The following is a 14575-nucleotide window of genomic DNA, read 5'->3' as shown; positions in this document are numbered from 1 at the left end:
GTAAAATACTCAGAAACAAATCTAAATTGGGCCTCTTAGGTATCAAGCCAGCAAACACATTTCTAGCTTAGAAGGCCATGTTAGTTCCAAGTATGAGTGTGCATTGTTACCCTGAGGCCATCTCTAATGCAGCCTTCTTATGTCCTTGTCTGGATGCAGATACATACAACCTCATCCATGCATGATCACGTGTCCCACATCACTCATACACCAGTAAGACATCATAATGCTTAACTGCTGTGTTAGCTGTCTTGCCAAAAAGGAAAGAGGTGAAGGAAACCCCTAGCAAATAACTGTCTCAAGGCATTCCCACTGCTTTGAGCTAGCAGCATGAGCTACTTTTAAGCTGAGCTTTGCATGTCTGATCTGATTTTGATCCCACCTCAAGACGCCAGAAGTGTCTTCAAAGGGGAACTCAGCCGGAAGCTGACTTCATGTGGCCATCACCTTTCCTGGTGGGAGAGGTGAAGGGCAAAGAGAAGCTTGGAATCACCACTTCAACATAGTTTTCAAACAGAACTAGCATTTTTCTCCCTCTCTCTCTTCTTGGAGAGGACTGGGCATTGGGGAAAGACCAGAACCACCTCAGCAAAAGCCCCAAAGGCCAAAACTGAAACCTATCAGCTAGATGTAGCTTATAGGACCAGACATTCTTCATCCCTGCTTTACATAGTTCCATTCCTTTGAATGAAACTTGGCACAGGCATGCCACACCTGCACTAGAAAAATGGCATTCAGCTCACCATTTTTGCTGGATTGGGCCATTTACCACCAGCCTCTTTTATACTACTTTCAATCTAGAAGTAGATTCATAGTAAAATTGGTGTGCATGTAGGGGAGAAGAAGTTAAAAAATGTAATTTATTCTCTTGTATTTATGCCATTTCCTATTTGAACTGCTATTATATCCCATGTACACATTACTTTGGATTCTAATTGTAAATGTTTCTTGTCTGAAGTGCCACTGCCAGATACCAGAAGTGCCTTCAAGTGGCAGCTCAGCTAGAAATGAAGAATGTTTAATTATACTTAGCATTTATATAGTGCTGTATAATCTTTAAAACAACTTTGTCAGGTAGGCCAATAGTATCCTTCTAGAGCAGAACATGAACTGAAGTAAATATAATTGTCTGTTACTGATAGGTTGTCAGAGATGGATCAAGGAGAATGCATTAAAACTCCAACTCAACCATAATAGTAGCTATATTCACACAATGTACTTAACCAGGTCAGATGAGGCCCTAGGAAGTGAATTAGCCCAATATGTTAATCTTTGTTACAGTTCAGCTTGGTTAAGGTTTTTGTTGTTGTTGTTGTTGCATGCATCCTGTCTGTTTCTTTATTTTATAGTTCACTGATATTATGCAAATCCAGAAAATGGGTTAATTCAGTAATCAGATGAAGTGTTGGTGAATGAATGCCCTACCTCTGGGTGATGCGGCAAGTTGCTCTCTTTTAAACTATCAGAGTTCTTTTGAAAATAAAATAAAAGCAGTGTAAATACACAATTGTGTAAAGAAAGGACTTGCTTGAGACCACCTTAGTGATTGCTTAGCTAGCTTGTAAGACAGTGGAATAGATGCATAATAGATGCATTGTGGCTCAGTTTTCTGTAGATAAAGGGCAATGCTATGTGAAGATCCGATGTGTGTAGTAAAGATATTGTTTATATATTTAGGATGGAGGAAAAACAAAAAAGTTCCTGCGTAAGGTGAAATTCAGAAAAATCTTTAGGTAAAAAAGAGAGGTCTGTGCATGAAACAGACACAAAACAAAAAATCCTAATGAAACACAAGGAAAAACCTTGGGCCAGTCACTCTCTCTCAGCCCAACTCACCTCACAGGGTTGTTGTTGTGGGGAAAAGAGGAGGAGGAAGGAGTATTAGGTACATTTGCTGCCTTGAGTTATTTATAAAAATAATAAAGGTGGGATTAAAAAAAAAAGGAAAGCCGATTCTGAGAGTTGGCAACTCGTGTTCCTTCCATGCTGAAGTTACTTGAGAGAGCAATATGACTTTTCATGTCAGCAGACGCAGGTCACAGATTGCAAATGACTCAAAGGGTTTTCTCCTCAACTGTGTGAGAACCAAAGTCGGGAACCAGGGGATTAACAAAGGAACACCTGGAGGATGAGATTTCTTTGCACTTTTAGTGATACACTGATTAAAGGCATGCAGAAAAATTGAAATTTTCTTGGTAGGCAAAAGAAATGCCTAAATAGTCACCAAGTAGACAGTGTTTTTCAAATGATGATAAATAATTTGGAAAATACAATTCAAAAGAAATAGATCTTGAATCACAGCCCAACTCCTAAGAAAGTTACTAAACATAGACTATTGTGAGATGTAGGACCACCTGGTGAAAGGCCTCCTAGGAGACCTAAATGTTTCAAAAATGAATGATGCTGAAGTTTGGGCAACCTGATTCTCCAGGAGTTAGACTATGAGAAAATAGTTTTCTGTGATGGATTCCTCTGTCTTGCTACTTAAGTAGGCTTGAAATTTCCAATATACTTGCTTGGAAAGGTGAAGAACTCAAACCGTGGCTGATGAGGTCATTAAAGAGTAATTAAGATGATATTTGGACAATCCTATGAATCTTGTGACTATCAAGGGAGCAATGGAAACAGAAGGAGTATGTAGAACATCATATCCAAGAATGGAAACAGAGACAGATCTCCTGCGGTCTGATCTTTGCCCATGCAGGTGCAGTTAAAAAACAACAACACTGTAATGAAAGACAATCTATGTGCGATCAGGCCCACCAGTGGGAATGTCTCTATACTATGGAAGGGGAAAGTGCCATTCATGCTGTTCCATATATAAGTTCAACTGAAAATGTGGGCACAGTTGGGTTTTTTTTTTTAATTCCCTGTATGAGCAAGGCAACTAAGTGAATACTTTGAAGCATGAAGCCTATGTTTATACTGAAAGGTGGAGAATTGACAAAGGAGTGTGCATCACTTTGCTGGTGAAGGTAACAAACTTGATTCATATTGTTGCTCAAAATATTAACAGTGTGTCCCTGAAGAAGCACTCTGAAGTCCAAAAGCCTTCAACACAGTAATTCATGACCATTGATCCGTAGTGTTACCACAGATCCTCATAATTGGCTTTGCATGTGAAAACACCTAGAGTACAGTCCTTGATTCCAACTGAAATGTTTGCATGATGAGAACTCTGACAGTCAAAGAGGAGGGAAAAGCACATCTCAAAGGAGATTGTAGCCTGCTAGTCAACTATGAAGAGAAGTTCACATACTGAGTAAAAGAGACAACAGCCAGCATGACTGTAAAATGCATGATAGGCATATTGAGAGGAACCAAACACAATTGGAGTTGAGTCCTGGCATAGTGAATATTGAATGTGATTATGCCCCTTGACTTCAAACACTTTTAATTGATCTTCAATGCCTATAAAAGCAACTTGATAGTATGATTCCACCCAGGAAATCAACACTGGTTCCAAGGAAAAAATAATCAGCCTCAAGAGGTGTGTAGAATAGCACCACTAATTGGGAGAACCTTGGAGGGAGCCAGATGTGACTGCTGGATCTGGTCTACATAATGGAAGAAATGAGAATGTGATGGATATGAGAAGAAAGGAACTTGTTGGTCAGGGAACAAGCAGCCAATCACTGATTTACAGAAAAATGACAACTACCTAAAGCTGAATTTATATCACCATGTATTTTGTAAATATCCTTGGAGCAATTGATAGGCTGAAGGGTAGGTCATGGAATTGCACGTGGACACCATAAAGTGAAGGAAGCAACCGAGATTTTGCCTGATGGATATGTGAACTCAATCAATACTTTATTAAAGTCACTAGCCAGAATTATGTAGGGTTAGATAATAAAAGTTAAATGAAACAAGGAGAGAAAGAAATCTGTAGTAGTACCAATAGTAGTAGCAACTGAATTATAATTAAAGTGAACCAGAATACAATATTCATAAAAATACAAAAATGCTGGGAACAAAACAAAGATGCAAAAGCTAAACTGTTCAATTACAAAATTACTATGACAGATATATCAAATAGCATCCTTCAAATTGAGCCAATCTCCCAAATGGAAAAATCACAGATTATCAGTGAGAGGGACCCCCCAAAAATGGCAAGGAGTAGGAGTATGCAGATTTTTTGAATTGGTAAAGATAGATTGGATCTGCAACTTTTTCAGCCAGGTCTTAAACAAGAAGAGTAGCTAGTTTGCCTAAAAGCAGGCAAGAGGAAAAGTGACTGAAAAATGGAAGGGGTGAATAAGGAAGCCTGGGGCACTGCCCTAAGCTTTAATTTCCAGAAATGATGTACTGCAGTGCTTTTCCGGTGATGGAGAAGTGATAGCTGGGTTAGGCTGCATAGGCTTCCCCAACTTTGTTATCAAGGCTACGGATCCTGAAGCTTTGATATATGTACTGATCTGGAAGATTCTGAAGGAAACGTAGTGTCCAAAGGACATGTCTCTGTAGAGTAAGCAGCAGCTGGAACCCTAAAGACAAGGAACCTACCTAAAGAAGGCATCAAGGACCTGATCCCACAACAATAACTACACCCAGGGCCACAAAGCCTGCTGAAAAGTATTAGGAATGAGAACAGATACCCTGGTGACGGCTTTCACACATGCATGTGAGGTACATTGGTTGGTTTGTGCTGGGCTAATGCAAGTGAATGCATACAGGATACACAATGAAACTCACAAAACAATCAACAAATGACTCATAGAGAGGTAGAACCCAAGCAAGAGTTGAAGAAGGGGACAATGTTCAGTCAGGAAAGCACACTCCAAGAATCTGTTGTGGTGATAAGAATGGAACTGAGGGAAAGGTGGGAGCAACTCCTCAGGAAAATTCGGGAGAGCTTCCCCGCAAAACTCTGAGATCTAGAATGTTCCTGCACAGAAACAGGCCAACATGTATGGTACACAGAGCTGATTTTTGCATATACTTTTAAATACGTACATTATTACTAACGTAATGGTAGATCCATCACAAACCTGTCTTGTACTTGGAAGTCACATCAGCATAAGATGCTTATTGCTAACAAACAATACTGAACCTAATGAGAGTTAAAGACACAGTTTTGAAAAAGAGGACTAGAGATTTTCAAGATTTTATTGTGCCCTTTATGGGCAATTTTGTCTACCTCTGAACTTATCCTGTGAATTTGGCTTTAAGAAAGTAAAGTTGAGCTTGACTCCTGATGACTTCATTGACACATCCTTCTACTGGGATGTTCTTTCAACTTTTTTTTTTCCAAAATAAATTTTATTAAAAGTTTTATGAAGAATATAAAAACTAACACAAACTACTAAAGAGTAGAAGAAGCAAAAGGAGAGAGAAAGAAAAAAGAAAAAGTGCAGAAAGAAAGAAAGAATAAAAAGAAGCTTCCGATTTCGTTTGCAGCAAATATAATTACAAAATTACCTCTTACCCTATGTTATAAAAAAGGCTCACTTTTTTTCTATTATCCATGGCTTTTTTTCTAATCTGCAAAACCACAAGTCATAAGTGCATTTTTTCCCCATTTCATGCAAAAAGTCTATAAGGGATTTCCAATCAGCCATAAATGTAGATATTGTTTTTTCTCTAATCAAAGAAGTTAATTTAGCCATCTCCACAAGTTCCATCATCTTCAGGCAACCATTCCTCCATTGTGGGTAGTGTCAGACTTTTTCCACCTTTGAGCGTATAATAGTCTTACTGCAGTTGTCATATATAAGAACAAAGTCCCATAACCTTTTTCTAGTTGCTTGTCCATCAGTCCCAAAAGAAAAGTCTGTGGTTTCAGTTGTACTTTAATCTTTAAAATCTTCTGAATTAATAAGGTATTTGTATCCATTTTTTTAAGCTTTTTTACTTGTCCACCAAACATGATAAAATGTCCCTTCATGTTGTTCATATTTCCATCAAAGATTCCATGTAGCTTTATACATTCCAGGCAGTTTCTTTGGTGACAAATATCAATGGTACATCATTTTATAAAAATCCTCTTTAAGGCTGGAACACAATTTGTACCTTATAACCAAGATTTTTAGTCCATTGGATGTTCTTTCAACTTCTTAGTCTATCCCACAACCTTGGAATTTCCTGGTGGCCTCTCATCCACATACGAATCATATCCAGCATGCTTTTTATGATCAACCAAGGACTTAGCTGGAACAGCCACAGCCAGATTTTGTTTGATAATGTGTCTGTTGTATTCATGAGTCTGGATCTATGATTTTCACATCAAAATAAGACTTCAGGTGATAGGAGATGAACTCTAGCTGCCACCTTGTGTGGACTGGCATCCAAAGAATTTTCTCCCTGGCAAATTCACTTCCAATAAGTAATGAATAGTAAAATCAGACCCACACATTTGCTTTATATGTGAATGAAGACAAATCATATATAAGGTGCTGGTAAGAAATGGGAGAAGGGGGGGGAACCAATTTCTTTACAATTAAGAAGCAGAATAAGAATCCTTGTCGGGGATGGGTGTCTTATTGGGCATCTTGATTTATCATGGCCCCCATGTTTCCTGACGTGAAATGAGTTTGCAGGGAAACCAAGTAAGGACCAGTCAGAGGAGTTCAGAGATAATGAGAACAAGTTCACTCCCTTGCAAACTCATTATCAGCTGCTGCATATAAAATATTCCCTACCAAATAAACGAGCATGCCAGGGATAGAACTTTTAATATGCCATTTAGGGAAAGAGGGGGAAAAAATTGCAAGGTAAACTTCCCCCAACACTGACATTTTAATTTAAATGTGATGGCTAAGAAAAAATGACTGTTCCTATGCTTACTGTAGAGTATATGTAGTGTGTGTGTGTGTGTGTGTGTGTATCCTGTAATACAGTAAATATTTCATTACATAATTGGTGGAACTGATTTTTCCACAACTGCATTTTTACAAGAAAGGTAAAACTCCCTCATTCAGTCATAAATCCTTATGGTCTCCACCAAATTCAACTGAAAGACAGCATTCATGCGCCTTAATAATATAGGCGTTAACACATTTTCATTCTGATTTCTTACGATATATTTTAAAGAAAGTCAGGAAAGCTCCAGGCAGAGAAAAAAGAAGAAAGGGATTACTCTATCAAAAATCGTCAGTCTAGTGTGAGATTTGTGGCTCCAAGCTGAGGTCAGTGTAAAATGGTATTATCATTCATTAGAAATAAAACATAATTTAAAGGAAAATTGGGAGACTAAGAACTCTTTTTTTACTATGTGAGTCGCAGAATCCAGCTTACCCCAAGTTTCAGAAATCGGAGCTTCAACTCCCAAAATTCTCAGCCAGACATTGCCTCTGGCCTTTGGTTAGGGTATCATGATATTATAGGAATTCCAGTTCCGACCCATTTGGAGGCAGACAGATTGCAGGAGATCCACCTGCCCCTTTCTTTCTAGACGTGTTAATTTATTTTGATTTTGCAGGCCATAGAAAGCATGCACAATGACTTGCCAAGAGCTGCATGAAGATATAATAATCAACCTTTTGGGTACCCCTTGCAAACATTTTGGATATGATTTTTAGGTTTATGGCAGGGTTTCTCAACCAGGGTTCCGTGGAACCCTGGGATTCCATGAGAGGTCACTAGGGGTTCCCCAGGAGATCACGATTTATTTTAAAAACTATATCAAATTCAGGCAACTTCACATTAAAGAGGTAAGTTTCATTCTTTATTCTGAGTTTAAGAACACTTTAATGCATCTATACTGGCCTATCCATGAAGTGAATATAATAATTTTGTAACTTCTGGCCTATATTTGTGCCTGAATGTGCAGGGGTTCCCCGAGGCCTGAAAAATATTTCAAGGGTTCTTCCAGGGTCAAAAGGTTGGGAAAGGCTAGTTTAGGGTATTAAAGCTTATGCTGCCAGCAAAACTCAAGTCAGCCTCAGGAAAAGACCTCTTCCAAAGGATGCGGAAACCGGGTTGACAAGATGAGGAAAACTGTTCTGCGTTTCTGAAAATTATGACCCTGGGTCCATTTCATGGCAGCCCCTGCCATTCCCTCAAGACTGATATCAGTGAAACAGACTGATGTAGCAGCTGAGAGCCCAAATGAGTGTCTCTGGACATTCCTTCCACTTTAAAATCTTGATCCAGAATCTGAAGATATTTTTTTATGGAAAGCAAGAACTAGATTCTACACAGTTCCTGCATCAGACATGTTTTGGTTTTTTTTAGCACAGGAATATAAAGAATTGTGTAATGGATCAAGATAAAGTATCTTTCCTTCTTCAGATTTACCCATTAGTAAAGGTAAAGGTTTCCCTTGACGTAAAGTCCAGTCGTGTCCGACTCTAGGGGGCGGTGCTCATCTCCGTTTCAAAGCCTTGGAGCCGGCGTTGTCCATAGGACACTTCCGGGTCATGTGGCCAGCATGACTCACGGAACGCCGTTACCTTCCCGTCGAAGCGGGAACCCATATTTATTTGATTTATATTGAACTTTCATTCAGGAGCTCAAAGTGGCATCCACAGCACTCATTTCTCTTATTTTCTCCAGCAAAACAAGCCTGTGAGTTGGTTGGGCTGAGAGAGAGTCACCAGCATGCTTCCATGGCCCAGTACTGGTCCAAAACCTTCCCCATTCCATCACTTGGTTCTCAGATATCTAATCCAAGGACACCTTTGTGTAAAGCAAAGTGTGCAAAACAGCAGCTCTGGCAAACACCACACTGATAAAAGAAACAGATTCAAAGTATGCATGCTTAGATTTCTTTCATTTTAAATACAAAGCAGTTAGAACGTGTTTGTGTGAACATGCAAGGTCTGTAAAACAGGCAAACTGTCACATTTTAACACATCCCTGAAAGGTTAGCTTAACCGTAGCTCATGCAAAATTGGTTTCCACAAATGCATAAATGGTTTGCGTGTTGTACTTGAACTAAATGCTTTTTAAATGGAGCTGAAATTATTCTGAAGTGTACAGTTTCCCTGGAATTTTCTCCCAGCAACCTTTCAGAAACCAGCCCCACCTGAAACCTACCTTCCTTCCCTCCCAAGCCTCATTAACTATTCAAATGTTCTGATGACTTTAAAAGATATATGGCTGTATATGTGTAAAAAACCTTGCTTGACCAAAAAAGATAAATGAATATAGAAAGACACTGTAGGAATCTGCAAAGCTGTAGATCATCTTAGAACAGATTGTAACTTCATCATTTTGTCAGGAAGAATAATTTAGGGCACTTAATCAGTTAGCTTTGCTATGCAGGATTTTAACATGATGAATTCCTATCGGCCAATCTGTTCAAATCAGAGCAAACTTAATTAGAGACCAAGGAACTTAGATCATGCAGGCTTTTCTGAGAAGAGAAGTATGCTCTTCTGGAGCACCTGCATTTGAAATGGAAAGACAGAGAAATAAAGACTTCCACAAGCAAAATAAAATGACTTGTAACAAAATGCACAGGGGATAAAACCTCTTTGTGTCATCTAAATTTCTCACTTATGTAGCTCAGTGAAAACCTAGTTAAAGTTAACAGCCAGTTCTGGTTACAAAGTCAGTCAATATGTCACCACAACAGGAAAGATTTCTTCAAATGTCATACAGATAAATCACTGGACTGGCTGCCACCCTAGCCATTTCTTCAACAACAATGCCTTGTGTAAAAGCCACAAAGGAGTTCCTTTATAAGCAATTGATTAGACAATGGTGGAGACTGAAAAAGTGTCCCACATGGGCAACATTGCTATTTTGGAGAATTTGGTTCATCAGCAAGGGAATAATGGGGATGCTGGCTTCATACTGAAAGGAAGGGAAATGGCCAACTCAATCTTTCTCTTCCCACTCACAGGATACTTTTCATTGATTTGAGTCAATGAAAGTTGGCTCAGTTTTTTCCTACCCACTGAACCTCTCTTGACTGTTTTTTTTTTTTTGCTTCCATGGATGGGGAAACCAGTCTATTTCTGATCTCTATCACTGGTCCATGTGTTCACCAGAAAATCTGTTCCAACCTGCATTTTAGAGTTAATGTTTTGGGTGGGTTTTTGGGGGTGATGGTGATATAAATCGTCATTAAAGTGCATTTAGACAGGCATTTCCTCCCAAAATATATATTTTTTTAATTGAGCACTACTATAGACTGGAGTCTCCCAAATGGATGAAGCAAAATCAGGTCATGTGATTCTTTTCTATATTTTTTAAAACGTATTTTAACCTCCCATCGGGAACCATGGAAGGGAAATTATTTTTTTGGCTTGAGGCATAAAAAGGGTTCTTCTGGAGTCTCAGTACTTCCTAGAATGTCCTTCTGGGGTCTTCCAGGCCAGGATTTCCCAACGTCTAAAAGAGTGAGCTTCTAAACCTAGCAGGCAGAAAAGAAGAACCCAGCATTTGATTGTACCCTTCAAGATCAGAAATGTGTCTTCTTCCTTGAGGAGCAGAACTCTCTTTTAACACAAAGGAGGAGGAAGAGTAAATAGGAAATATTTTGCGATAAATGCCAGGAAACATAAGAACCTCATTCCAGGGGCAGTTAGTAGAAAATAAGCATCAGATTTAACACGAGTTAGCAGATCACATTTTCCAGGTTTGCTGCTCACATTCCGAATTTGACATTTCACACACAAAAGGAAAAGTCACATAATTTGAGTACTTTAGAGAATTGAGTGTCCCTCAATTTGAACTGGCAGGTATCAGATGTGCAACTTACAACTTGTAATCAGTCATAGGTATGGTCAATTACATGCTAAGAAATGCAATTATATGCTGCACATCTGCAATGAAGCATAGCCTTCCATGGCCATTTCCAAAAAAAAAAAAAAGCGCGTGTTGCTTTTCTGATGAGAGCATCAGATAACCAATACCACAAAATGGCATTATCAAATGTTGCCAATATCAAAAACTATAGTTCAGCCATGGGATATCAAATACTGAATTCAATTATCACCAGATAGTAAAATGAAATATTACAATATTCAGGAATAAAAAGAGTAGACATTGAAATTCCCAAAGCGTTTTTTTTTCAGGAGAATTTAGCACAGCAAATGCATTTCGGTTCTAATCTCAACCATGTAGTACTTTCTTAAAAGTCAAATACTAGACACTTCACTAATCACATTAGAGACTCACATTTCCAGCACACCATGCTAAAGGGGCTGGTCACCTTCCATAAATAAGTCAGACTCCTGCCAGTTCTTTTTAACTCTTTGCCTTCAAACCAGCAAGCTTTTCATCCTTTCATCTAATCAATGTTCTCAGGTTTATAAAATCTACTGCCCTTCACTGCTAGTCATTATTCAAAGTCACTTTCTATTGATTGCTCTAAAACACACACACACAACAAAACCTAAATGCACTTTTCTCAACTGCTTTTGGCATGGCACTAATTAAGCTTTTCATTTCCCTCCTTCCTTGTTCTGTCTCTTTTTCCATTTTGCTCTTTAGCAGAAAAGAAATGGTTTACAGATGAACCGGATAATGCCTATCCCAGAAACATTCAGATCAAGCCCATGACCACACATGTGGCCAATCACATCAATCAGTATAAGTCTACAAGCAGCTTGATCCCACCAATCAGAGAAGTTGAAGATGAATGTTGACTCCTAGAAGGCCAGGACAATGTGTTTTTAAGGAAAAAAAAAAGTGAGAGAGAGAGAGAGAGAGAAACAACACCCGACAGACATCATGAATGGCGATATAACATTTATTCCTCTTTCATGCTGAACCTCTGGTGGGAAAAGTGAATGAAAGGCAAGTGTTTGCCAGAAAGTACAATAGACAGATCTTTGTTTGTCTGCCTTTAATATTTGCTTCCATGTATTTTGGAAACTATTTCATTTATAAATGAACATAATAAAAACAGTCATGTATAGTCTCTAGCATTTTTAATTATTTTTATTTATTAGAAAGAATATATATACATATATATATATATATATATATATATATATATATATATATAATCTTTATTCATTGTCAAGTATTTTCCCTTAACAGAACAGCTGCAGATTGTGGCCAGACTCCCCCCCAAAGTAACGGAGGAAGAAAGTAAGAAAAAATTAAATATTCCTCCTCCTTTCTGTCACTTTCAGGAGAATGATGGTCACAAATCAAAGCAAAAATGTAATTAAGAGAGACAAATAATGTATTTTAAACAAGTCCACTTATATTTTAGTAAATCAAAGAAGAAAAAACAAAGAAGAGTTTACTAGAATGTTTCTTTTCTGGAAGACCTGTATTTTGTTTAGCATTGACACCAGCTCTTAATAAACAAAAGCATATTTATTTTGAAAAAAAGTGGAAACGTCATATTTTTATAGAATTAATATTATTCTGGAATTATGAATCTTTAAAGACCATCTTCCCACACTGGTGCCCTCCAGATGTTTGAGGATCATAATTCCCACAATGGAAGACACTAGCTTGAGAATGGCTTTCTTACCACTATAGTTCTCATGGATGTTCATAATGGAATCTTCCTCCCAGAGAAATATAAGGTCCAAGTGCAACATCAATGGGTAACAGGGGCAATAAGAAAGTGAGTATTAGGAAAAAAAATATCAGTGCAGCATTTGAATCTCTATTTCTTCCAGAAACTTGTATAATGAGGTTGCTTTCTTTCTGTAGCTTTATGTTGAGTATTATCAGAAGATCTCAAGGTGAAGAGGGGTCAACCATGGCAATTTAAAGTTTCTCAACAAGCTTCAGAAGGCATTATTTACAGCCCAAGGTCAAATTAAAGAAGATAGGCAAATCATTTGACAATGATATTTTACAGTGTGATTTATGTTAATCTAGCAAAAAGCTGAGGTTGGCCTTGCACCCTGAAAAGTGACAAAATTCATGCCGGTATCTCAGTGGTGTCTTGTGTTGCTAATGGCAGAACCCTACTTCTCAGTCATAATACATACAGATGTTAAACAAGCTCTAACTGTGATGCAAACACTGTGGTTCAGACATTGCTTGTGCTAAGCTACAGCCACCTAATTTCTGAGTATTTTTTTTAACAAAGTTAGAAATTAACCATTTAATTTCCAAGCATTTGGAACTCTCCATTACAGTTATATCAAATCAAGCATAAGCACAGTAATAAAGAATATTAACTATGTTTAATGTAAGAAATACAAAGCATTTAGAAAAGGCTTACAACTCAGTCAGAGCTCTTTTTCTCAAAATGGTGGATGACCTCCAGGGCTGCAACTAGGGGTGGGGGGGCAAGCAGGGCATGTGCCCCAGGTGCCACGCTGTGGGGGCACCAAAATGAGTGCTGGGGGGTTGCCAAAATGGGCACAGAATCCATGTTTGCCCCGGGTGACACAGACCCTAGTTGCGGGCCTGATGACCTCTCTACCATTAGACAAAATTGTGGTGTTTCATATCTGTATTGCAAAACATAGTCACTCCAGCATTTGAGGCTGTAAATAATTTAGCAACTCTCTCCAGTTTAAATTATGTACTACTGACCTGGATCAACCCAGACAGATGATCTCTTGAAGAAAATGGGCACAATAAGGCTGAGGTCAAAGATGGCATCAGGTCACACTACACAAGCTAATTTCAAGCTTCGTAATTGTGCAAAGTGTAAACATACTGAGATTAAGCATTCTGTGATATTGTTATCATTAGAGTAATATCAGTGAATCAAATGAGTACTGTATGACCCAGTACCTTAACCTAAAATTATTTCAGTTTTAATGTTGGTCTACTGATTGCAAGACAAATATATTCTTATTTTGTCCAAATAGGCTGAATTCCAGAGTGACTTCTTCAACTGTGACTACTCTGTCATTATGTTTTGTAGAATTATTTATTCAAACAAACAAACAAACAAACAAACAAAAATGACTGGTGAATATGATATATGGGTAGTTGGACTGTTTATCAAAGTACTTTTTTCATCTTTTTTCCCGAAAATCAACAATGAAGTGCAGTTCTATTTAGCCATATCATAAGACCCACGTGAAGGTGGGCTCTACGGAGAAATCTTACCACTGTAAAAATAAGGGCAGTTGCAAATTGTCTTCTAGTTTTTGCATTAGGTTTGTCTTCAGAGGGCACAATCCAATATGAATGTGTGTATGGCCAGTGGTGGAAAAGGACATGGATTGTGTCAGAGTCTGTACTCCTTTTTCATTCATGAACTGAAAAATATAAAAAGCATAATATGCTTCAATATAATAATATATTGGATGTTTAGAATATTGGCTCTGAGAGCAAAGCATAGACAATTAATGCAATCAAAAGAAGCACCTTTAAAAGTGGGGGAGGGCCATCCTTTTTATTAGAAATATTATTGATTTGTCGAATTTATATAGCCACCATCTCTCAGTATGTGACTCTGGGTGGCTCACACAATTAAAATATCAAAAGCAAAAAAAAATCAGAACAATTACAATCCCCAAGCCTATCTCTCTCTCTCCCCCTCCCCTTTTAACATTAAAGTTAGAATATGGCACTTGAATAGTAATGATGATATTCACAAATCAACACTACGGATGTACAAAATTTTGATTCAGGTATATCAATATAGCTCAAAAATACATCTGTCCAAAAGGACTGCAGGCTAGAATTATAGTAGCAGCTTTCTGACTATTTCTTTCTAAAGTTTGCTAATAGGTCTGAAGAACTTAATATG

At 38.0% G+C, this 14575-nt stretch overlaps 1 protein-coding gene across 3 annotated transcripts in view; it reads left to right on the top strand.

Annotated features, from left to right (window-relative positions):
- Positions 1-11815, top strand: part of KCNMA1 (potassium calcium-activated channel subfamily M alpha 1) — a 542368-nt gene extending 530553 nt beyond the window's left edge. For 2 of the 3 annotated variants that reach the window (XM_063307680.1, XM_063307683.1), the window contains one exon: positions 11386-11815. In XM_063307680.1, the coding sequence (XP_063163750.1) occupies positions 11386-11410 (25 nt within the window). In that variant the 3' untranslated portion in view covers positions 11411-11815. The remainder of the gene's footprint in view (positions 1-11385) is intronic. The other variant, XM_063307681.1, reaches the window with a different exon arrangement.
- Positions 11816-14575: the final 2760 nt, after the last annotated feature.

Source organism: Candoia aspera, chromosome 6 (genome assembly GCF_035149785.1).
Source record: "Candoia aspera isolate rCanAsp1 chromosome 6, rCanAsp1.hap2, whole genome shotgun sequence".
Classification (NCBI taxonomy): Eukaryota; Metazoa; Chordata; class Lepidosauria; order Squamata; family Boidae; genus Candoia; species Candoia aspera.
Note: the sequence above shows the minus strand (reverse complement) of the source record. Positions and strands in the feature narration are given on the sequence as shown.